At 47.3% G+C, this 25,000-nt stretch overlaps 1 protein-coding gene across 1 annotated transcript in view; it reads left to right on the top strand.

The window, feature by feature from the left end:
• The window catches only part of LOC118782140 (NT-3 growth factor receptor-like), a 162,754-nt gene that overhangs the window by 131,265 nt on the left and 6,489 nt on the right, over positions 1-25,000 (top strand). Inside the window, exons 13-15 of the mRNA XM_036535409.1 lie at positions 12,174-12,304; positions 17,772-17,944; positions 21,455-21,698. Of these exons, the coding sequence (XP_036391302.1) occupies positions 12,174-12,304; positions 17,772-17,944; positions 21,455-21,698 (548 nt within the window). The remainder of the gene's footprint in view (positions 1-12,173; positions 12,305-17,771; positions 17,945-21,454; positions 21,699-25,000) is intronic.

Below are 25,000 nucleotides of genomic sequence, written 5' to 3'. Positions count from 1 at the left end.
ACTGGGCTACATGTTCCACCAGCTCCAGTGTATCATCTGCCACATGAGGGTGAGAGGTTGCAGAAATGAAATGCATTAAGTCCAGAAATCCTCTGCTCGTGTCTGATTAACGGCCTTTTGTTACATTATTTATTAGCTCTTGTTCAGGTTTGCCTCTATATCTGCTGTATTTATTACAGTTAATGTCGTCTGTTTAGACAGCTTGGTGTTCATTAAGGATGGGAGCATGGTTAAGTACACAGCTCAAGGACATCATGGCAGTGCCTCCCCGAGGAATGGGAGGTGCAACCTAATTCCCCTTTGCACAACACTCTACAGCCGCTGTAATGACAATTATGCCTCTCCATCTGAGAGCTGGCCCTGGACCACCTACCTGCCCATGGCATCCTTTCCTTAAGCCAAGTGGGATGCAGCACCAATCACTCTCCCCATCATGCAACTTCCTTTCTGTAAGACTGTGTCTAACTGTCATTGATATAAAACAGAACATGGGGTAATTATTTATGTTTGGCCCTGAGACTATGGCTCAGTCAGTTTAATGTCGCTCTCTTCAGCAGCCCACGATATGACTGTTATCACCTATTCATGTCCCCCATGCAGACCACCATGTCTCTCAGCTAAAATCTGCAGTGGCCATCATGTAAAAGTGTGTAATTCTCAGGTATATCTGCGGCATTGTTGGGTAAAATCTGTATGGATCTCAGGGTAATCAGCACGGTTTCCCAAAGATCAGAGGAGCCGGGAGCGTAGCACATAGACAGCACACATGGGCACAAACTGTACTCAGACATGTCAGAAAGCGGCCGGCAATCCCAGCAGCCCTTGCTCTGAGGCAGTGTTAATAGCCACAGTAGAGGGTTTTCCTCCTCTGTTATTTACTCTAACCGCTCGCTCTGGTAGAACTCGGCTGCTGAGAGGGTTGTCATTTCTGTGCTGTTCTGGGGGGCACAAAAGCGCGGAGACCTCAGCTAGCGGCCAGCCCGCTTCTCCCGGCGCTCGGCTGGATGTCTTTATGGAGTCGTAAATGACTGAGTCCCGGCTGGGCGAGGCGGGCTGCTCCTACACACATGTCACCTTGCGTGCTTTTGTCATCCCGCTAAATTTCCCAGTGCTCTCAGCCTCTTTCATTTTACCCTTCAAAGCCCCGTTTCCCACTTTAAGCATAAATTCAATAACAGCCTGCTGCCCCCAGCGCTGACAGCTGTCAGAAATTAATCTATTAAATGTGGTGCACAGAACTGCACTACACAGTGCGTGTGATGCAGGCTCACAGTCCTGACATCTGGCCCATATTCTAATGTGTTTTATGCGTTATTTTATACACTAGCTAATCACTGGTCACCAACATACAACCTTGTTTAAGAATGGAATATAGCGTTAGTATCCAACATGGAAGAAATTTGGACAGTGAGAGTGTAAATCCTGCAAGCCTTGAAGATTGTATGGCATTACAGATGGTAGATATTGACTTGGCTTCTGTGTGAAAGTTTTTGCTGCAAACCCCACCCCCAGACAGAATCCACGTGCAGGGAGAGGTGTGGCAGGGAGAGGCGTGGCAGAGTGCAGCAGGAACATGCAGGGAGAGGTGTGACAGGGAGAGGTGTGGCAGAGTGCAGCAGGAACATGCAGGGAGAGGCGTGGCAGAGAGAGGCGTGGCAGAGTGCAGCAGGAACATGCAGGGAGAGGCGTGGCAGGGAGAGGCGTGGCAGACTGCAGCAGGAATGATGGGGCCACAGTAAGGGAGGAGCTAGTCCTGAATTGCTTTAGTAAATTTCCAGCTTAATAAATGAACAGTATGTAAAGACATAAACAATGTAGGTTACCCTGGATATAAAGGGATCTAAAATAAATAACCGCCAGCTTGAGCTAAAAAGGACAGAATATACATAACACAAAACTTAGAAAAACAAACTAGCAACATAAATAACACCTAGTATTAATATTGAACCAAGCCTAAACTAAACTAAAATCTAAACTAGGTCGCTGATAGCCAGCAAATCATTAGATAATAATTATTCAAAACACTGTAGCCACAGTCCTGTTTAATTATGTTGGTTGTGACTCTATTTGCACTAATTTGTTCAATTTGTTCGTGCTCTAGCTTGTTGCCACGATCATTGATTTATTCCAAACAGAATCTTTTTGTCATTTTTAAACAATTGTACTCATGTTTTATTCATTCCTGCATGCCGACCACCTCACCTTGTGCAGGTGTGCATTGGCTTGTCTCGCGCTTTGATATGATTGAGGAATTATTCATGCAGCGTTATCATAACTCACAGTGCTTTACAGAGGGCTGGAGTGGGTGAGACACGAGGCCCTGCATTCAAGCTGAGCCCATCGCTGTCACACTGCGGTGAAGCCTCGCCATTGGCCGATGCAGGAGTGAGCCTTAAGTGGCGTCTGTTCCGTTACCAGCTGACGCCAGGGCTGAGGGCCGCCGCGCCTTATTACTGAGATAAAGGCCAATGACAGAGGAGGGCTGCCGGCCGCTGAGTGATGTATATCTGGGCTTTTATTCCCTTAGACGAGCTGCCTTTGTTTCCTGGCCTGCTGCTTTAATTAAAGATGTGTCACAATCCGCCGGCCAGGATTAGACAATACCTTCCCATTCCTCTGGCTGCGGAGATGCCGGCCGTGTCCCAGCAAGCACGTGGCAGAGGGGCGGAGCCATGGAGGGGGCGGAGCCAGAGAGGGAGTGGAGCCCCGTAGGGGCATGGGGGAGGCTGGCGGAGACACGGAGTGACAAAGAGCCGCCGCGGGGCAGGCCTTTGTACACCCTCCCCTCGTGGTTCTGGGGGCGGCGAGTGAGCTGGCACCCCAGGGGAGGGAGCACTGCGAGCGAGGGCTTCTCTGAGAGGAAGTGAGCACCGGGCGGAGGCCAGGGGCTGGCGTTTAGCGATAAGGGAGACCCCGCTGCCCTCGCCCTGAGGGGGACAGCTGGCCTGGAGGATGCACTCGGTCCTCTCCCTCTGAAGTGTGCTTGCACGGCGCATCAGGAGAGATAGGACGCCAAAGCCCTGCTCTCCAAATGCCTGCACTCTTCAGCACACTGTCTTTCCCTTGCTTAGTCATTCTGCGCCTGTGTTGCCAAAAAGGCAAAGGAAGTATGTTTATGGAAATGTGGAGGCATTATGCAACTGGCTGCTCGCTCTGCTCGGCTCTGTCGAGCATACTGCATTGTGCAGCGCTTATGCAGAGTGGAGCCGGTGCCAGCCTGTAGCACACATTTTCCCACTGACTCTCCCTGCTCCATGCACAACCTGCTCATCTAACGCTCTGAGTGGTGTGGGTGGTTGAGGATGTGTGTGTGTGTGTGTGTGTGTGTGTGTGCGTGCGTGCGTGCGTGTGTGTGTGTGTGCGTGCCTGTGTGTGTGCGTGTGTGCGTATGTGTGTGTATGTGTGCGTGTGTGTGTGTGGATGTGTGTGTGTGTGTGTGTGTGTGCATGTGTGTGTGTGTGCGTGTGTGCGTGGATGTGTGGATGTGTGTGTGTGTGTGTGTGTGTGTGTGTGTGTGTGTGTGTGTGTGTGTGCATGTGCGTGTGTGTGTGGATGTGTGGATGTGTTTGTGTGTGGATGTGTGTGTGTGTGTGTGTGTGTGTGTGCATGTGTGTGTGTGTGCGTGTGTGTGTGTGTGCACCCGCATGTGTGTGGGAATGTCTGCATGTGTGCATACGCATAAGCATGCGTATGTGGCAGCACACTCTCTGGTAAGCAGACCAGTGTCCTGCTTAATACCAGAATAAGTGAATATAAATGAGCTTCTTAAAGACTCACCCTGCTGTTGCCCGCTGTAGACCACATCTCTAAGGGAAGATCATAGCCCATCCTCAGCAGGTGTCTGGAGAGCGAGAGCAGTGATGGCTTTGCCCGATATCTTAAATCGTCATGGTGATTGAAGCCCCCTGCTGTCATTGGCCCATGTGCTCACCCTAGCAGGTCTCTGTTCGACCCTTTGAAGAGCCTTTTTCAGCTGTTAGTGTTGCAGCCGGTACAGTCGTGTTGCTACCTGTTACACTGAGTACACTTCATTTTTTAGCAATAAGCTGATCAACACAGTATGTATTTGGTAGTGCCATCATAGTAGTAATAAACTCCTGAAATTATGTAGAAATTGGTTGTCTTAGGCTGTGTTTACACGTAGCATCTTTTCTGAAACTGTCAGCGTCTGTTTTACATAATAATCCTATGGAGTAGACCGTGTTTTCAAAAACGTCCTGAGCTGTCGCCGGCATCTTTTTCTACAGCTCAGGGCGTTTTTGTCAGTTGAAAAAAGTTCAACTTCTCAGAAAAAAACGCCCTACGTCAAGTGCTTTTTTTTGACAGCTGACCAATCACAAGGGGAGATGGAGAAGGTAGCGGTGGAGAAGTTAATTGTGCTAGTTTCTGAGCACAGTGAATTGTACAACATGACAGTTAAACGGTATGATAACATTCATCATAAAGATGCCGTTTGGAGTCAAATTGGAAGGATCCTAGGAGTTTCTGGTGTTTGTGTATACTGCTTGTCATTAGCAAAACTAGCCTGTTAGCTAACTTTAGCTCTGCAATAATGTATAGCCAGCTAGATCGCTAGATGTTGCAGTAGCTGTTGTTATGGCAACAAAAGATGCTCTCAACTGCTTTTTGAAACAAACTCTGCCAGAGTTTTTTTTCTACCTGAAAAAAAGGCTCTGGCCAGTGTTTTTCATCAAAAAAGACAGTATGTGTGAACACAGCCTTAAAAGTGCAAAGAGTGGGGCTCCCCAGTGGCGGTAAAAGCACTCGTTCTGAGTGTAGACTGAATGCTACGGCCCGGGTTCGAACCCGACCATGTCTCTAGCCAACAGTGACCGGGAGCTCACAGGCGGAACACATTGGCTTCGGTCCGCTGGGGATAGGGGTAGGTACGTCGGCAGGGGCTTTGGTCCCGTTAGCAACAGCGACCCCTGCTGGTTGATCGGGCGCCTGTGGTCCACGTGACGAAGCTGCATACGAAATGTCTTTCTCCGACTCATCTCTGTGCTAGCTTAGCTTGTGGACCTCAGTGCGAAAAGAAGCAGTGGCTGACATCCCGTGTCTCGGAGGGGGGCACCTGCTTGTCCACGCTTTCTTGGATTGACAATGGGGGTTGTGCAATGGGACCGAACATCTGATGATGACTAAATAGCCATTCCAGAATTCGGGGAATAGGCCATTCCAAATTGGGGAGAAAATGGAAAAAGGAGTCACTTTTGTGTTTGTATTTCTGGTAGGTTTGTGTTTGCTGTAATTTATTCAGAGGTTTTTCTTCTCAACAACAGCACCTTGTAATACATGTGCATACACTGTGAATATGAAAGACACTCTCTTTCCTCATACTGAGATTCCTAACAGCATGTTCAGCAAACTCTAACCCTGCACTTCTCTCTATCCCAAACCATTGTATATATGACGTTATATATGATGTTGTCATATGTTCAGCTTTGTTTCAAATTCATTTCAGACCTTCAAGCGCTGATATGAACACGGTCGAGTGGCTTCCTGATAAATGGGGCATTGCAACAAGTAATAATTGAAACCCTTTCATCTCCCTCTCTCTCTCCATCTGAAAAGAGGTCCCTCAAACTTATAGTTCATCAACAAAGGAGGGAGATGATCAAGTTCACAATATAGTTGTGTTTTTGTATGGTTTTGTAGTACTCTACACATACAGAACAATAATAATAGATAATAGTATCATACATATGTGGGGGCATTACTGTTATAAAATGGGGTGACTGTGGTTATCTCTGTAGGAAACCCCAAAAAGAACCAAGCTCTCGATGCTGCATAGGTATGGTGTAAACCCCACCAGCCCGTAACATGGCAGGCGGCAGTCCTGCCATCCCAGTATTTCCCCTAAATTCTTATCCCTTTAATGTCCCCCTATAAACAGCTCATATGCCTGTGCATGTTTCATCCTCAGACTCATCAAGGTCATTCTGTTTAGGTTCCCCTTACATGACAGTCAGTCCGAGAACATCAGCATCGCATTTCCCTGCTTCCACAGTCCCTTGGTATATATAAAAAACTCTTATTATAAATGTTAGTTGATCAGATTATTGTTAACGCCACTAATTAATCATTGCGATGGCATATTATAATTGTCCTTTAAAATCATACCAAATATGGAGGGGTCTGGGCAGCCAATATATCAGCATTAAATTACATCTCCTTAAAGCCTTTCTTTATGGTCATCCAAGCCGAGCATTACAGAAATCATTCAATGCACAGTTACGATCAGATAAATCACAATTATGAGAAAATAAAAGGCTAAAGAGAATGATATTTCAGTAGCATAATCTAGTTTAAAATTTGAATGTTAATTGTTTACATTACTCATACTCTCTTGGCAACTCTTTCTTATTCTACCACTATAACGCACATTCTCATATATATATATATATATATTATAATAAAGTAGTTACTTTATGACTCAAGTATGCTTAGACAGAAGTGTGTGTTCACAGTGAGATTTGTCTTTAGCTTTGAGTTTTGAATTTACACAGATGTATTACATAAACAGAAGGAAAAGCATAACCAAACTCTGAAACAACTGAATCTGGGGCCTGGGCTAAATTCTCTGGCAGGAGACAAAAGGACTCCAAACCTTCACTCTCCCCGTTATCAAACTGCAAGACAGGAGAAGCAGACAGCCTGCCTCTGCCGGGGCTCCAGAATGTGCAAGGATTGCTGTTTCTCATAACTGTTCCTGTCTACAACCAGACGACCAAAAAATAAATAAATAAATAAGAAGTTGCTGAAAAGGTGAAGCGTGTTTACTCTGTGATTAGGACGGAGTGTGATGACAGGCTGTCTGACGGCGTTGCTCGTCGCCTCGGTGACAGGGACATGGAAATGTGATTGTGTTTGTGAGCGGAACATGACGGGGGAGGTGTCCAGGCCAGTGTGCTGTGCCGCGTTGCGTGGGTGCATCGGGGGAGGGAACGCCTCACTCCCGCACACACTGCTGTGATTTTCACACAAATCAATCACGCTGACAACTGCTCTTGAGGTCATTCAATTTCAGCGACGGAGCCTTATTTCCTGATGAAAGTGTTTCTGGGAGCGGTGGCCCACTCCGTAGTAAATTCTCTTCAGGGTCCGAGGGCCTATAAACGACTCGCCAAACAGGTCCAGAGCACTCTAGGGTGGCATAAATTCGCCCCGTATCCAGCTGTCTGAACCGTTGTTTGCCATGATCTGATTAAAGAGCCATCAAGAAAAACTCATCCGTGTTTTTGCTGGGCAAAGAAGGTGGACCAACATATAGGGAACCATTCAGATCTCATTTCAGGGAATGAAAATATGACCAATTTTGTGGCTGGCCACACGGCGTTTACAGGCCTGTCCTACCAGTGGGAGGGGCCGTTTGGGAGGCTAACTACCACATGAAGAGCTGCAGGTGCTCAGAACTCCACTGCAGCAGAAACGCTAAACAGCACATGGACAAGAAACATTGTTTTGTTTGCTTTATTTTCATGTCTTTAACATTTGAAATCAAGTGCATGTGTCATATTCTCCAGATAATTTTTTCTCTTATCGCCCTTCTTAGTAAGTTTTGTAAAATGTGCTATGGCCAGGTGGTAGTGTCCTTCTGTAAATTGCAGTTAACGTCATGCGATCAGGGTTGGGGGAATTTTAGTTGGTGTCACTGCGTTGACATAAGCAGCCCCAATGTGTCTGCCCGTGTACTGATGAGGCACCTGTGTCTCTGTGACACCTACTCTCATGATTCAATTTTTTTGTTCACATCTTATGCACAGTTCCCTGTCTTTAAAACGTATTCAGAAATGCCAGGAGAAATCAGGGATTGTGTAATTATTGTTTCTCTGCCTCTGAGGCACCTGTGTGCACAGCTCTTCCTTACATATTATCCATTTATGCAGCTAAATTTTCAGCTTTTGCCCCCTTTGGGATTTGCACTTGCAACCACCTGTTTTTTGGTCCCCTAAAGGCTCTGCTACACAGGAACCCTTTAACCCCAAATGAAAACGGGCTGGTGTGGACAGGGGCTGCCACAGAGCCATCATAAGGTGGTCACGTGACCGCAGAGTGCATTCTGGGAGGGTTTGCGTAAAGCAGGCCTCAGGGGCTGGTAGCACCGACTCAGCCAGGTCCCTACTGAGCATGCCCCGTCACCTTTGCCCTCTCTCCACCGCAGCGTCGCCACCGGTGTCCCCTGAGGCGAGAGGTGCCGTGTCCTCACTCTGTAAGAGGCATGGAAGTCCCTTTCCACACTCCAGTGTGCTCGATTTGAGCCTCATTACTAATTTACGGTTACGCGCCGGTCATGTTTGCTTACTCTGTGTGTGTTTTTTTCTTAAACACTCAGGGTTCAGCTGCCCTCATGAATCCCACCACCTTTTTTCCCCTCCATTGAGCCGCTGATGCAGGACTCATCCTGCCGTCTTTCTGGTGGGGGGGGGGGGGGGGGGGGGTAATTGGTGGGAAACTTGCTCTCTCTCAGGGTAGGAGGAAGCAGTGGCACGCAAACCTATGTTAATTATTGTTTTTAACATTTTTTTTTGGTTCACTTAAGGGGTTCATCATTTCCTCTTATTAAACAGCTGCACTTAAAGTGTGTGTTTGTAACTCTGTGAAAGTATTCATTATCCGGGAGCTGACAGTCGTGGGTAGTTTGAAGCAGAAAAAATTATGTAGTTTAATACAGTTGTTAGGAAGTGGGCAAGCCAAACTGTTACAAGTCAAACTGTTACAAGCATGAATCCCAGCATCTCTCTGTTGAATCTAGGAGTAATATAGTCAACATAAATTGCATCAGTAAATATTCAGTGGTGAATATATGAAATGTAAACTGAATAAATCGGTTTGGACGAGATTGGTGAGCTCAGGGGTAATGTAACTACAGAGTTCTGGTGTTGGGAGGGGATTGGATAGCAATACAACAACTGAAGGAGGATTTTGGCCCTGGGGAATAGACAAAGAGGACAAGTGAACAAATTAAGTGTAAAAACACAGCAGTGACCCAATGCCGAGCCCCTGGCTGAAGGGGAGAAGAGCTTCACTACGGAAAGCATATGAGAAGGAGCAAGCACTGCAAAGATCTCAGAAAGCTGCACCTGAGAAATCACAGCCCAGCTCAGGTGGGTGCCTGTTACTGAGGCTGGTGCTGTGTATCTGGGGTGTGTGTGTGTGTGTGTGTGTGTGTGTGTGGGGGGAGGGGGGGGGGGGGGGGGGGGGGCTCTCATGAGTCAGTAGGTTGCAGTTCTGTCTGCCCCTAGCCCACCCCTCCCAGCCTGTTCATAAGTGGAGGCCTTATTCTGAGCTCTCGCCCGTGTAGGGGGTGATACTTTGTCCAGAACATTCTGTAAGCGATGGCAGCCCGCTGGGCAGTCCCCCAGTGCTGGTGATTTCCTGCTGTCCCGAATTTTTCTTTTCACAGCTCAACACCCCCCCATCCACCACATCCCTCCACCCCATGCCCCCCCATCCCTTTCTGTGTCTATGTTCTGAGTCATCCCTTCTGTCAAAGTCAGTGAAGGGCTCTGTTGGGCGATCTGTTATTTACCCAGCTCTCTCAGAAGCGGGAAGAGGCCCTGGTTTCAGATTCTCTTCTCGGCTCGGTGTCACGCATCACAATGGGGGAAAGATGAATGTGCCAGACAAGGTGACCGGGTAATCAGGTGACACCCACGCGGCGCGGAGGACAGCGGCAGGAGGTTGCGTCTTTTGTCTTTTCGTTTTATTCACGTTGTTGTTGTTCTTCTTGTTTGACACGTGAGGGAGGGGGGGGGGGGGCGGCGTATGACAAATGCAGTATGCGTGAGTGGCATCGCCATGGAGCACTTCCTGTGTTTCCCAAAGGAAACAAGGCCGTATGGGTGAACACTGGATTTTAACTAATCACAGGGCTTTACTGTGGAAAGGGAATTCATTTGATTGGTTCTGAAGTGAAGCTGGCTGACACTTCTCACCAAAAAATGAACAGAGGTGAAAAAATTACAAAAGCATTTTAAAACTATTTTAAAACTCAGCAAACAAAAGACCAGCCTGAAACTGCTTGGATAACAGTGAGTCTCTAGTAGCAGCTATATGACCTGTATTCACTGCTAATTAGGACAGGTAAGGTTGATTAACCAATAGCTGGCTCAGACAGTCATAGCCAGTTACAAATGAGCAATTATCAATTAATCAATCAACCAGGATGCAGTTGAGCAAAATGAGCTCAGTTGTGGATGAAGTTGTAAACTGAGTAACACACATCCTTACGCATTTAACCAATTGACCAAGTAACAGTAGTTCATATCACTAAATGCCTGACAGCACACAGAAGCCCCACCCACTGCAGGGCTCGGGAGGCTTCACTCTCCCAGCACATGCCGATTCCTGAACTTTGCCTGAACTTTGCCTGAACTTTGAACTTCTGTGTGTGTTTGGGGGGGGGGGCATTATGATATAGTACCTCATGAGTCAGTAGGTTGTAGGACCAAATGTCTGGTACCTGCTTTTGTGCTTTTAAACAGGGTAATCCAGGGAGAGAGGCATTGGCTGAGGCGATTTATGATGTAAAATTTATGACACAGCCCCCTTCCCTCTGTATGTGCAGTAAAACCTGTCCTGCTTCACACTAGTGCTGTTAGCTGGGTTTTATTGTTGCAGGAGAGAATGGGTGTGTTACTGCAGCTCTGGATTGTAGGGATTCTGTGCTGGAGCACTGTGACGTCACGGCCATGTGTGGGTTTATCCCTGCGGCGCGGGGACCACAGGGCATGCTGGGAGCTGCAAATCCTCGCAGATTCCACTCTGACTCATCTTAGTAAACCCTCACTCCGAGAAACACTCCTGGGAGTGTTGCTTTGGGAACGCAAACACTCAGAGAGGGAGCTGGCCGTTGGACTCTGTGGTTGTTTGTGGGAGATTGCTCTAAGACACAGTTAGCCTAATGGGAGTGCATTCATTGTCCTGTTTTAAAGAACTTGAGTCAGTGCTTGGCCCTACTGTTCTACCCTATAGGATGAATCGCTCCCTCATACAAAAGAAGGGATGGAGCCAGTAACTGTCTCTGTAATTAGACCATTAGCCTCTGCAATTTGCAACTTTCCTAACTGCTCTGTGTGGAGATGCAGCGTGCTGTGTAATTGAGAACCCCATCCCTCAGTCACGCATAAAAACAGACAGGAAAAGAGAGAGAGAGAGGGAAGGAGGAGGAGCAGAGAGGAGGAGGAATGAGGAGGAGCAGAGAGGAGGAATGAGGACGAGGAGGAATGCGGAGGTTGTCAGTTAAGACATCGCCCAGTTAACAGGAGATGGGATGCTTCTGATGGATGTGCTGAATGCTGGTCGTGGTTCAGACCGCATGGTTTCATTCAGTTCCCTGGATCGGTTCCACGCCCCCCCCCCCCCCCCATCACCCATGACCATGTTCGCTTCAGCTGCGGTTTGACTGTTTGACTCTAACTGCTCTTAATGTGTGCTGGTAATTAGTGGGCTGGGTCGGGGACGTGTGCGGTTTGGCTAACCCGACCGCTAATCGAGCTTCATTTGTTTTTATGTCCACTTCTGGGCCAATGTTTGAGTTCTCCTCTGCGTTCCAAGAAAAAGAGGAGCAGACATTACCCCCAGCCCTGCGCGCGCGCACACACACACACACACACACACACACACACACCTTGTCTACAGGCCCTATTTGACAGGGGGCGGTCGTTCCATTCTGATGCATTTCTGTAACATCCCTGGAAATTTGTCCTCCTGGACGTCAGTAGGTAACGATGAAAAAATGAGCGTCTCTCCTGCTTCACATTAAACATTTGGTCCTCTTTCCCTCTCCCCTCTCCCCCTCTTTCTCCCTCTCCCCTCTCCCCCTCTCCCCCCCTCTCTCTCTCTCTCTCTCTCTCTCTCCCTTTCTCTCTCTCCCTCTCTCTCTCTCTCCCCCCCCCTCTCTCTCTCTCCCTCTCTCTCTCTCTCTCTCTCTCTCTCCCTCTCTCTCTCTCCCCCCCTCTCTCTCTGTCTCTCTCTCTCTCTGTCTCTCTCTCTCTCTCTCCCTCTCTCTCTCCCCCTCTCTCTCTCTCTCTCTCTCTCTCTCTCTCTCTCTCTCTCTCCCCCTCTCTCTCTCTCTCTCTCTCTCCCTCTCTCTCTCTCTCTCCCTCTCTCTCTCTCCCTCTCTCTCCCTCTCTCTCTCTCTCTCTCTCTCTCTCTCTCTCCCTCTGTAGATGTGCAGCATGTGAAGCGCAGAGACATTGTGCTGAAGAGGGAGCTGGGTGAGGGGGCCTTCGGGAAGGTGTTCCTGGCAGAGTGCTATAACCTCAGTCCCACCAAGGACAAGACGCTGGTGGCAGTGAAGGTAAGAGGCGAATTCCTGTGCCAGAGGCGATCCCCAGACACCCCTACCACCCCCCCCCCCCCCCCCCCCCCCCAATCTCCCCAGGTGCCGGTTTAAAACCCTGATCCCCAGTGGCACTCAAAGCCAGCGTGTGTGCTCCGAGCTGCCCACCCCCCACCCCATAGCCGATCTCAGATCAATACAGAGAGAGGCTTTAGACACCACCAGATCAATAAGATCAGCTGCTGATCGCTGCCGTCTTCATAAGACTCCGACCCATCTTTGTGGCACGGAGTCTGCAGTCATTTGAAAAGCCTGACATGACAGCACTCCATGTGGTCAGGTTTGGGCACAGCAGGTTACTGAGCCAGACCACATCAACCGCCATTCACCAGCCTGGCGCCACGCATACACGAGACACCAGGCCCAACAAAAAAAGAACGGTAATCACACACTAGCTGCGTTATTATCAGGAACAAATTCGTTTTTAAAATTGGAATACATTTACCTTAAGCCTTAAACAAGAGAATGTGATACAGCAAGCAAAAATATTCATCTTCAAATTTCTTGTATGCATCGTGTGTCCGTTTAGCAGTTTTCTCTTTTGGATTTGGATTGTGCCTGTTAGGATTGGATTGTCAGGGCTTTCCTGAACACCTGCAGGGACATCGGGATACCAGAACCCCTGCGCAATTTCAGCGCATTGCATCCTTCTCACTATAATGTAACATTTTTAATATCGTCAATGCTCCTAATATAACATTAATTCTCTCTCATTCCCTCCTTGGTGTGTCGTTTGTACCACACCGCACACTGTGTCTCTGTAGAGCTGAACTCATTAAATGCACTCTGTAGAAATTCTGTCCTCAGTCAGGTTTGATTGATTGATTTTTTTCCCTTTGCTGCCATTCATTTCTGCCTGTTGAGAGAGGGAATTAGCCGCGCAGCGGAGCTTTGTGAATCAGAGTGCACTGTGATTGGCCCACAGCTTGTCTAATTGTTGACAGTGAGTCAGGGTTGTGGGAGAGAGTGGAAGGTGGTGTGTCGAGTCACTATGCACGTTCATTCATTTAAAAAACTTCCGGCCTCGTCCGTGATAAACTGCTAGAAGTAGACTGTTGAGAGATGTTCTTTTCATTGACACTTCAGCCCATCTCTGTAGAATTAAGAACACTTGATTTTTGGTTATTATTTATTTTTTTACTCTTTGATCTCGTGGAATTTGTGCTATCATATAAATTCCCACAACTCCATTTGAGGCTGTGGACAGAAGGGGGTGTGGCATGCTAAGCCCCGCCTTTATTATTCATACCTAATTGGTTAGCATTTCCAGGAAGTAGATCCAGTATTTTGGCCCAGACTGTATCTATGCTTTAAAATGTAAATAAATTAATCAGACCCTTGGTCCCACAGTGGCCAGAGATCTTAAATGTACTTGAAAGTATTTAAAATACAGATTTACAAAAATACAGTTATGCCACACTAAAACACTCAGTAATTGTGGGTTTCTGAAATATATCTGAAATGAAATTTTGGGAGCTGCTGGAAGCTTAAAATTGATTGTGTCCATTACTGCTTCATGCGCCAATATTAACCGATTGCTTGGTGCTCTTTTTTAATCAAAATTATTGATATTGTGATAGATGAAATTAAATTGGTTTAGATATGTTTAATGTCATGAATTAAAATATTCCAGTGTCCTTGTGTAATTTTAACAATGATTTCTATGATTTTGCTGGTGGGAGACAGTGGAACAGGGACAGAGGACACAGTGTCTCACTGACACAGTGACGCAGGTAGAGAGACACAGTGTCTCACTGACACAGTGTCTCACTGACACAGTGACGCAGGTAGAGAGACACAGTGTCTCACTGACACAGTGACGCAGGTGGAGAGACACAGTGTCTCACTGACACAGTGTCTCACTGACACAGTGACGCAGGTAGAGAGACACAGTGTCTCACTGACACAGTGTCTCACTGACACAGTGACGCAGGTGGAGAGACACAGTGTCTCACTGACACAGTGACGCAGGTAGAGAGACACAGTGTCTCACTGACACAGTGACGCAGGTAGAGAGACACAGTGTCTCACTGACACAGTGTCTCACTGACACAGTGACGCAGGTAGAGAGACACAGTGTCTCACTGACAGTGTCTCACTGACACAGTGACGCAGGTAGAGAGACACAGTGTCTCACTGACACAGTGACGCAGGTAGAGAGACACAGTGTCTCACTGACACAGTGTCTCACTGACACAGTGACGCAGGTAGAGAGACACAGTGTCTCACTGACACAGTGACGCAGGTGGAGAGACACAGTGTCTCACTGACACAGTGTCTCACTGACACAGTGACGCAGGTAGAGAGACACAGTGTCTCACTGACACAGTGTCTCACTGACACAGTGACGCAGGTGGAGAGACACAGTGTCTCACTGACACAGTGACGCAGGTAGAGAGACACAGTGTCTCACTGACACAGTGTCTCACTGACACAGTGACGCAGGTGGAGAGACACAGTGTCTCACTGACACAGTGTCTCACTGACACAGTGACGCAGGTGGAGAGACACAGTGTCTCACTGACACAGTGGCACAGGTGGAGAGACACAGTGTCTCACTGACACAGTGACGCAGGTAGAGAGACACAGTGTCTCACTGACAGTGTCTCACTGACACAGTGACGCAGGTAGAGAGACACAGTGTCTCACTGACACAGTGACGCAGGTGGAGAGACACAGTGTCTCACTGACACAGTGTCTCACTGACACAGTGACGCAGGTAGAGAGACACAGTGTCTCACTGACAGTGTCTCACTGACACAGTGACGCAGGTAGAGAGACACAGTGTCTCACTGACACAGTGACGCAGGTGGAGAGACACAGTGTCTCACTGACACAGTGTCTCACTGACACAGTGACGCAGGTGGAGAGACACAGTGTCTCACTGACACAGTGGCACAGGTGGAGAGACACAGTGTCTCACTGACACAGTGACGCAGGTGGAGAGACACAGTGTCTCACTGACACAGTGTCTCACTGACACAGTGACGCAGGTACACAGTGGCACAGGTACACAGTGGCACAGGTACACAGTGGCACAGGTACACAGTGACGTAGAGTCTTGGGAGCAGTCAGGCCTGTGTGTGTGGCAGCTCTGGGGGGGCAGTGCGTTACGCAGCGCTGGGGAAATCGTGTCCCAGACAGGGATGAATGCCTGGCCATCTGCTGCTCCCACACTCCCATCCATCTGAACACCCCTCGGCTGGTGATGTAGAGTCCGCTGGGGAGCGCTAATTAAAATTTAACTGCACCGTGTGTCGCTAAAACTCAATTGTATCGTAATGGGAGCAATCATTGGCTCACAAAGAAGGGCAGACCTCTGGTTCTGCCTCCTTCACATGCTCTTGGCACTAAGCACAACAACTAAGAACAGAACAGGCGGCAGCCGTTTGCCTGAGGCTGGAGCTTCAGCTCCCACCTGTGGCCAGACTCACCTGGGCTACGAGCTGATGCCTCTGTCTGGCAGCATGGGGCCCCCGGAGACAGGGGAAGCCAGTCTGTGAATCAGCCTGACCAGCACTACACAGACCACAGTCACATGGACTCCCCCCAACACACCTGTCTCTCACCTGTACGGCCCTGGAGCCCAGCCTCCTGAGCCGATGGGGAAGAGCACTGTGACACCATCAATGGAAGCAGCTGCAGTTTGCATGTAATTCCACATCCTTACATTATAAGATTTGATGTGCTCAATGTGGGTGTGTGTGCCCTCGTGCTGAGAGGAGGTAGAGCTGGGACTGACTGATGCTGGTCTTTGCTAAGTGGTGCTAACAGACGGTAAACTAATGGAGGTGTGTTGTCATGTTGCACGCGGGGCTGACAGCAGCTTGTGACCGCGAGCAGTTTTGGAAACTGTGTAAATGTGGATGCAACATGATGTGTGTTTATTCCTCTCTTTAATTGGGGGGGAGAGAATGAGCATTTCAATATCAAAGTATTACGCTGGCAAAACAGCCCCACGTTCATTACCAAGAGACACCTGGATTCATTAGCTGGAAAGAAGCCCATATGAGGAATACTAAATTAAAAACATTTCTGAGGATTGAGAGAAATCATATTCCCATTTTTGTCTGGGCTGCGCGGGAGACGTTAAACGTGACACCATATTTACATCCGCTAGATAAGCACCGGGATAATGGCGCTGTAATTCAGGCTGGGTAAACGAGGGAAGGGATTGATCTGCTGATGGGAGAGCTTCATATCTTCTTCCCATAATGAAATGTCAGGTTTTCTATTGGGGGTTTTAATAATGTTGTAATTGGCGGCGGCCGGCTGCAGAGGAGCTGACAGTCCGGGGGCAGCGGTGATGGCCTGTAGCTAGCTCTGCAGCGCTGCTCAGAGAGGGATCACAGAACTCCTAAAGCTCCAGGCTCTTTGCGTCACGGGGTCTCCCACCACGAATGTCAGCGTGCCACAAAATCTGCCCAAAGATCAGCAGGGAGCTGTTTGCAGGTCAGACTTTTACATTTTCTGACCACGTTTACTGGCCTGCAGCGAGCATCACGCGCTTATCATAGGTTCATTTCGGTTTCAGCGCGTGCACCAGAGCCAGCCTGCTGCATCAGAGCTCCTCATTAATTAGCTTGCGTCTTGCTGCATTAAGCAGGGGAGTTGCGAGGATGTGAACGCTTTCAAGGCTAAGCCCATGCTCCGTGATATTGGTAGCAACCACAGACATGCACAAGTGCTGTCATGTTTTATGGGACTTTATTCACCATAAATGTAAACATCACAACATGTCTGATATTTCATGCAGTATATGACATGCATATCTTCCCCATGGTTTACAATGTAATGATTAGCCGCCTAACAAGTGAGGATGACAAAGGGAGAGTATCTGAACAATATGACGAACCTGGAGAGCTGGCTAATATGTTTATCTGTAGTGCAGAAAAATGGAACTTCAAATGGAAAACAATATTACCAGTATTCTACCAGGAAAGAAATTCTTATATCATATTTTGTAGAAACCGAGAAGATTTATTTCCAGTGTTCCCACTGATTCATAAGCTAACCGAAATACCAGTGCTCACCTCTCTCTCTGGTTATCCATCCTCTTGCTGCTGTTGGGCACCTGTGTCCCTGAATCTTAATAAAAGTTTGGTTCCAAAATCCATCTACAGTAGAACACAGTTGTGATGATGCTTGCTAGCTAGTTCAGCTACAGACATCAGCTTCAGTACTAACTAGTAAACCTATAGTTAAAGTCAGGAAATGTTAGCTGTTTAATATTTCCTGATAATGTTTTTATATAATGAGGCTATTTTTTCCATGATCACGTGTATGTATGTGTGTACACACATGTATATACACTGTTTTCATGATAATTTTCCCCTGCTGTGTCGGGCTTAACCCGGTAGGGGGCATTGCAGAGGGTTGAGCCCACCCGGTGCCCTGCAGTTAACCGGGTCCCCTTGGTTTCCAGACCCTGAAAGACCCCACGCTGGCAGCCCGGAAGGACTTTCAGCGGGAGGCGGAGCTTCTGACCAACCTGCAGCATGAACACATCGTGAGGTTCTACGGCGTGTGTGTGGATGGCGACCCGCTCATCATGGTGTTCGAGTACATGAAACATGGAGACCTTAACAAGTTCCTCAGGTAACGCCAGCGCCCCAGGCAACAAGCTGGACATGAAAGGCCAACATATGAATAAACCTTTTGCTAATGACCAAACCTTCACTCTACAGATATGAAAGCGCTAAGGGACGGTCTCTGAGAGGGATAAACATCTCTCAGTGATCACTGCATCTGTGTCTGTCTGCAACTGGAGCTGGGAATAGGCTATAGGTTTGCTTGGTCTGTGGACTTTTTAAGTGTTTGACTGGGTGCTCATCTGTTCAGACCTTTTCCCTGGGTACAGAGAACCAACCTCGAGAACCAGTAGCAAAGAAAGGGAGAGCTGCATGGTAAAAGTAAAGATGAACTGGCCATAAGCGCACGCACACACACTCACACACACACACACACACACACACACACACACACTCACACACACTCAAACACACACACACACACACACACTCACACACACACACACACACACTCACACACACACACTCACACACACTCACACACACACACACACACACACACTCACACACACTCACACACACTCACACACACACACACACACTCACACACACTCACACACACACACACACACACACTCACACACGCAGGCACACACTCACACACACACACACACACACACACACACACTCACACACGCAGGCACACACACACACAAGCACTCACACACTCACACACACACACACACACACACACACTCACACACTCACACACACACACTCACACTCACACTCACACACTCACACACACACACTCACAATCACACACACACACACTCACACACACACATACACACACACACACACACACACACACACACTCACACACACACACACACACTCACACACACACACACACACACACACACACACACACACACACTCACACACACACACACACTCACACTCACACTCACACACTCACACACACACACTCACAATCACACACACACACACTCACACACACACACACACACACACACACACACACACACACTCACACACACTCACACTCACACACACACACACACACACACTCACACTCTCACACACACAGACACACACACACATATACACATACACACTCACACTCTCACACACACACAGACACACACACACACTCACACACACACACACACACACACACAAACACACAACCACACACAAACACGCACACTCACTCACTCTCTGCTGGTGTAATGGTGAGGGCTGTTCCCTTGGTGTTTTCCCGGTCTTGAGCATCAACGGCCGGCCGTGAGACCCATCATGCCGATTCACTTTCAATCATTAAAGCACTGCCTCTCTTTTTTTAATCATCACGGATGGAAAGAACTCAATAAAGTGATGAAATTCTTTCACACAAGACTGCAAGAGAAGCTATGGGTGCATCTGTGCCTGCATCAAAGGATTTGGGAATTTTGATCACATCCTTTAATTAGTGATCCTGTGAAGAAAGGCAGTGAAACGGAGCTTCACTGACTTTCCCAGGCACTGAGAGCTCCCTCTCCACGGCTGTGGCCGGAGTCTCGGCCTGGATGATGCCAGGGAATGCTGAGCAACAGTAACTGCCACTTACTGGCCACGCGTTTCTGCTGATAACATCTGCTGACTAAATTTGATGCAAACTGAGATAATGTATGCACAATGGCAAAGCAATCAAAAGCTGCATGTGGCTCACCCGCCCAATCAGAGTGCAGCAGGCATTTCTTTCTGCATAAGGGACATTTTCCTCATTGTTGTCCATGCATGCTTATCTGAGTTAAGCATGTGGTCGTCCCCCGATATAAGCACAATGGCTGGATGGAGGAGGTGGAGCTGACACATGGCCGGGGGGCGCAGCTGAGGCTCGTCCCGTTTGGGAACGATACCAAGATCTGAGGACACACCCCCGCCCGCGCATTCAGACTGAGACAGGAAGTGCCAGTGCTCTCTAGACCTGCACAGGAAGCAGAGGGGCACGGGCATGTGGGAATTCATGAAGGAGGCTTTTGCATAATCCATGGCTTTTCCCTCTGAAAATACGGTTGCTTCCCAGCTGAAATATATCACACAGACATTGCGAAGGCAGGGTCAGGTGCATTCTGTCACCTCCTGATAGGTTACTGGCTTGATAGACAGGTCTGATGTTTGCGATGCCGCGCACACAGGGTCACAGAATAGCAGTGTTAGAAAGTAATGGATTTCAAAGCATCCGCCTTCACATGAGAAATGAAGGCGGCTCCCTGTAATTTCATAAGAATGACATGTCTTGTCTACAGTTCCCTGTAATCCCCATATATGTTTGAATTATAATGTATATTTGAAACTGCCAATCTGTAATTGCACTGTCCTTCCTGCTGCAAACTGTCACAGTGGAGAAAAACAAACATTTCAGCTTCTGGCAGCACAGCCAGCCAGAGGTGCCGGGCGGAAAAAGCTGTGATTGATGAATTATTCCCTCTCAGAGGAGTCATCGTACGAGGAAATGGAGGCAAATATGTTACTTACATCCTGTGTTTGCTCGGACCTCTCTGGAAATCTCCCACGCTGGCGGCACAGCAGATAAAAGGAGTCACCTGTTGCTTTAAATCTGTGAGACGTGTGATTATGCAGCAGGAGTGGAGGTGGCGGGCAGAGCCGTGACAGAAATGCCGATTCGTCAGGCTGCTACCGATAGGTTACCGATTCTCTGTGTGCCTCAGTGAGGCTGGGAACGTGAGAAGGGCCTGGTTGTCCCGTTGCTCGGAGAACAGCATCTTTATTCTAAATGTCACGGAAACAAATGTCCTGTAGAATATCTGCGTGAACTTTTACTGTGTCCGTCGAAGATGAGGCCCTTCTCTCATGCTCACCGCCATCACAGATTCTGCTCCCATGGTGCACTGCACTACCGCACATTAGCTTTTGGCCTTTGTGTGTATTATCATAAAAAGGCAATTAGTCGCAGGCTACAGAAACTGATTTTTCTGCATTCCTCCACCTCTTGAATGTGTTTATATTGTACACCTGATAAAAAGTACTATGTCTTTGGGATTTAAGGTTACTGGTATATTTCCCAGCATTTTCTCAGTCCATATTTGCTAGGGAATAGGACAGGCCACATTAACATGGGCGGAGCCAAAATACGCTATCAGTGATTAACTGATTCGGACCAATTGTAGTACTTTGCTTTGGAGAGCAGTCTTTCGACTGCTTAATATGAGTCAGGGATGGGCTGCACTCAGTATTGATCCGCTGTCTCTGTTTATGCTTCAGACACACCTGGGGAGAGTGGAGGTGTTAATAGAGGGCTTGGTGATTTACTGGGTGTCCTGTCAAAGAAGACAGTACAAATCTTTGAACCTTTGTCATACAGGAATACAGTTTAGTGCTGGGGTTTGGAAATTGCTAATTGTGACCAGTGACTTGACACAGAGGTTATGCAATAGTGAGAATGTGGAAGCACACCTGTGCTGACACATTTAGGCAGGTTGAGTACAGTGCTGTGATTGGTTGTTGTCTGTGGTCTGATCAGCCCTGATTGGTTGCTGTCCCCCTGCAGAGCCCACGGGCCTGACGCTATGGTCCTGGTGGACGGGCAGCCCCTGCAGTCGAGTGGCGAGTTGGGCCTGTCACAGATGCTCCACATCGCCACGCAGATCGCCTCTGGGATGCTGTACCTGGCCTCCCAGCACTTTGTGCACCGCGACCTGGCCACACGCAACTGCCTGGTGGGAAACGGGCTGCTGGTGAAGATCGGAGACTTCGGCATGTCCAGAGACATCTACAGTGCTGACTACTACCGGGTGAGTGCCCCCCCCCCCCCACGGCTCGGGGGGGACAGGCACGGCCTTCACTCTGCTGCATGCTGGGTGCTTCTCTTACTCTCTGATTGCTGTGCTCATGCCACACTGGAACTCTGACTGGCAAAGCGGCCAATCAGAGGTAGCTAAATAATCAAAAGCATAGTAAACTTAGAAAAGGGAGATGTTGGAAACCACCTCATTTTGCCTTTTACACATTTGCCTAAAGGCAAAGTGTGGGTGCCATTCACAGCTTTTTGATAAACTAAATATAATTCAGTACTTTTTAGTCTTTATCTAGATTTATTTAAATTACATCACATTATTGTCGTTTAGCCAATGTTCTCATCAGGAGCGACTTGCATGGGTTACAGTTCTTACCTGATGTCCATTTGTACAGCTGGATATTTACTGAGGCAATTGTGGGTTGAGTACCTCGCCCAAGAGTACAGCAGCAGTACCGCAACGAGGAACCAAACAAACAACCACTACACCTCACTGTTCTCTCGTGATCGATAATCATTGAGAAACAAAGAGAAAATATATATAAAAAATGGCATCTGCCCATAATTTTCTATGTCTAGTAAATGCTGCTATTACTGTTAGCTGTCTGGTTTTTACATTATCATCGATCATTGTTGGGCCTGAATTTTTTTCCAGCATTGTTTTAGTCTGTTTGTTTAATAAGCATGTACCTGTACTGACCCTGTACACATCTGAGGAGCAAATGGGAGATAATGATGCTGCTTTATCCTGAATGTGACGAACAGTCGCTGTGCATATGTGAAGAAAGTGCCTTTGCTGTTTAAGCTCTCACACATACTTATGATTAAAAATAAATTTGGACCTGTGAAGAAAGAGCTGGTTTTTAAATATTGAATATCATAAGGCATTCTTTGCTATTGCTGCATTGTTCCAGCACAGTGGTAAGCCCCGAGTGTAAAATATTACACCGATGATTGTGGTTATCATAACATCTTCCATTTTTTATTGTTTCTGTAATGATCTTTTAATAATGAAAACTATTCTAAATGTGCACGCTTTTCCACACTGTTGAAATTGCTTTCCTGACATTTAACATTAGTTGGATTAGGCAATAATGAAAAATGTCTGGATATAATGTGCTTTTGTTGTTCACTCGGCCTTGGTTAGATTTCTATCTGTGTGATACATTGAAGCTGAATTTTATCTAATGGGGATGGTGCATCTCTGACTTTTCCTGTAAAGCTTTGGATAACATTGTTAATGTCATCTTTTGTTTACACACAGTACATTAAATAGGATCTTTTGGAACAACCATGTTCTGTGTGGACTTAAGTGACAAATATATAACATTGATTATATTTCAGGGGCAAGATACGCCCCTGTGTAAGTCAATTTCAGTAGCAGTTTTTGCTTTTTAGTGGGGAAGGGGTGGGAATGAGGCCAGTTTTCAAGACAACAGTAGTTGGTAGCTGAACCAAATCAGCCAGAAGGTTTTGCATTCAATGCCCAAATAAGTGTTACCAAAGGTTTTGAAATGGGTGTCTTTCTGCCTGTTTGGCCCAGCTTTATAGGAGAGGATGGGGCCAGCTTCAACCCAGGGGTTTTTTTATGATTTATGGCAGAAAAGTAGATGTTGTGCTCAATCCCACACTCACTGCAAAGAGCAGAGGAAAGTGGCTGGATCTTTGTGAAAGTGGAGTCTGGAGTCAGTGCGCACAAGCTCATTTACACCCAGGGCAGTTCACTTTCAAACGGTGACTTCTTAAATTCTGCTGGATTCCGTTTGCTGAGTGCATTTTCACATATTAAAGTTACTGTGGGTGTCATGGAAACTCGGCCACAGACCGTTACATAACCATAATGCACATTCAATTAAACAAGTCCCATGCAGAAATCTGGCCTTTACCACTGATACAGCAAACAGCAGGAGGACCACAACGAGAGAGAGGAAAGAATGGGAACAATGCAATAAGGCCTATTCGAAAGACATCCATCGCACTCGGCAGCGGCAATCGAGAGCCATACCTGTGGTATGTGGGTGTTATTAATGGTCTTTCTCTGAGCCTTAAATACAGGCCATAATTACCAGTCTGGGAGGAAGTTACATTTATTCAAAATGTCACCCATTCCGTTGAATGTGGTCCCCAGTTGTTAATGCGTTCTGCGGTGCACTTTACTTTAATGGCACAGCCAAGTGCCGATTTCTTCCTGCAAATATACAGCAGAGTGAGATAAAGGCATCAATTAAGCATGCCTATAAAAACATGAAACAACCTGAAACAAGCTGATGGTGGTGTTCTGCAGTAACGGAAAGTGGGCGAGTCTTCGGCTTCCCTTTCTTAATCATGTACAACAAAATCCCTTTGTTAGCTGACACTGGTTCTGTGCCTGTCTTGGTTTTAAACTGCTGTTAAACAGAAGTGTGCACATTAGAAAGGTTACTACAGGGCAGCTACCACATATTTAAGTTTACAGATGGCACCTCAAATTAGTGTTGAGACGCAGTGAGCTGGGAAAGGATTTTACTAACTATATGAAATGGTATTACTCCTGACGAATGTTGACAGGAAGTCATATTAATTGGCCAGCAGCCATGGCTTCTAGTAAGGCTGGGCCTGAAAATGCTTGGTTGGGATCACTGCTCCAGAAAAGGATTTGCTGTGAACTGGTTTTAATGTGCCAGTAGGAGGCATCCTTTGCTCTGGACTTTTAAATACCAATGCCCCATTGCAGTGATGAGGACACTGTGCTGTGGGAGAATACTTCTTTTGATTGATATGTAGAACCAATGCCCTGACACACTGTCATCCAAAATATCCCTTGATACTTAGCGCAAAAAGTAAAGGTGTTCCTCAAATTGTGTCCCGGCCAAATTGCTGCCCTGATCATCTCCGAGGTTGGTTGGTTGAATAAATACCTCCCTCTCTGCCTCAGCTAGTGTATGGATAAAAAAAAACACTATATAAATACTCTTCATTAATAATAATTGAAAAGCTGAATGTATTCATGTAGGTATGGCATGTAATTTGAAATACATAAAATAATAGAAAGTCAAAGCCATCATCCAAGAGATACCAAGGCACAACATTTTGAGGTGCAAAAGCCTTTATTAAAATGGCTTGCCTGTGGCTCATTAGTCTATGTCTGAGATGTTACTTTTTCCCATCAAACAGTGAACAGATCAGGTCACAGCTACAGTGCTGTATTTATGAATATGAGTGTGGGAGATATGGGGTGTTGGTGGGGCTGCAGGATGGGGGTCAGGCTGGGGAGAGGGTGGCCGTGCAGCTGCAACTGCTGTCAGAGCGGAGACATGGGAG

The sequence above is a fragment of the Megalops cyprinoides genome, chromosome 8 (genome assembly GCF_013368585.1).
Source record: "Megalops cyprinoides isolate fMegCyp1 chromosome 8, fMegCyp1.pri, whole genome shotgun sequence".
Lineage (NCBI taxonomy): Eukaryota > Metazoa > Chordata > Actinopteri > Elopiformes > Megalopidae > Megalops > Megalops cyprinoides.
The sequence above is the reverse complement of the archived record's forward strand: the minus strand, read 5'-3'. Positions and strand labels throughout refer to the sequence as shown.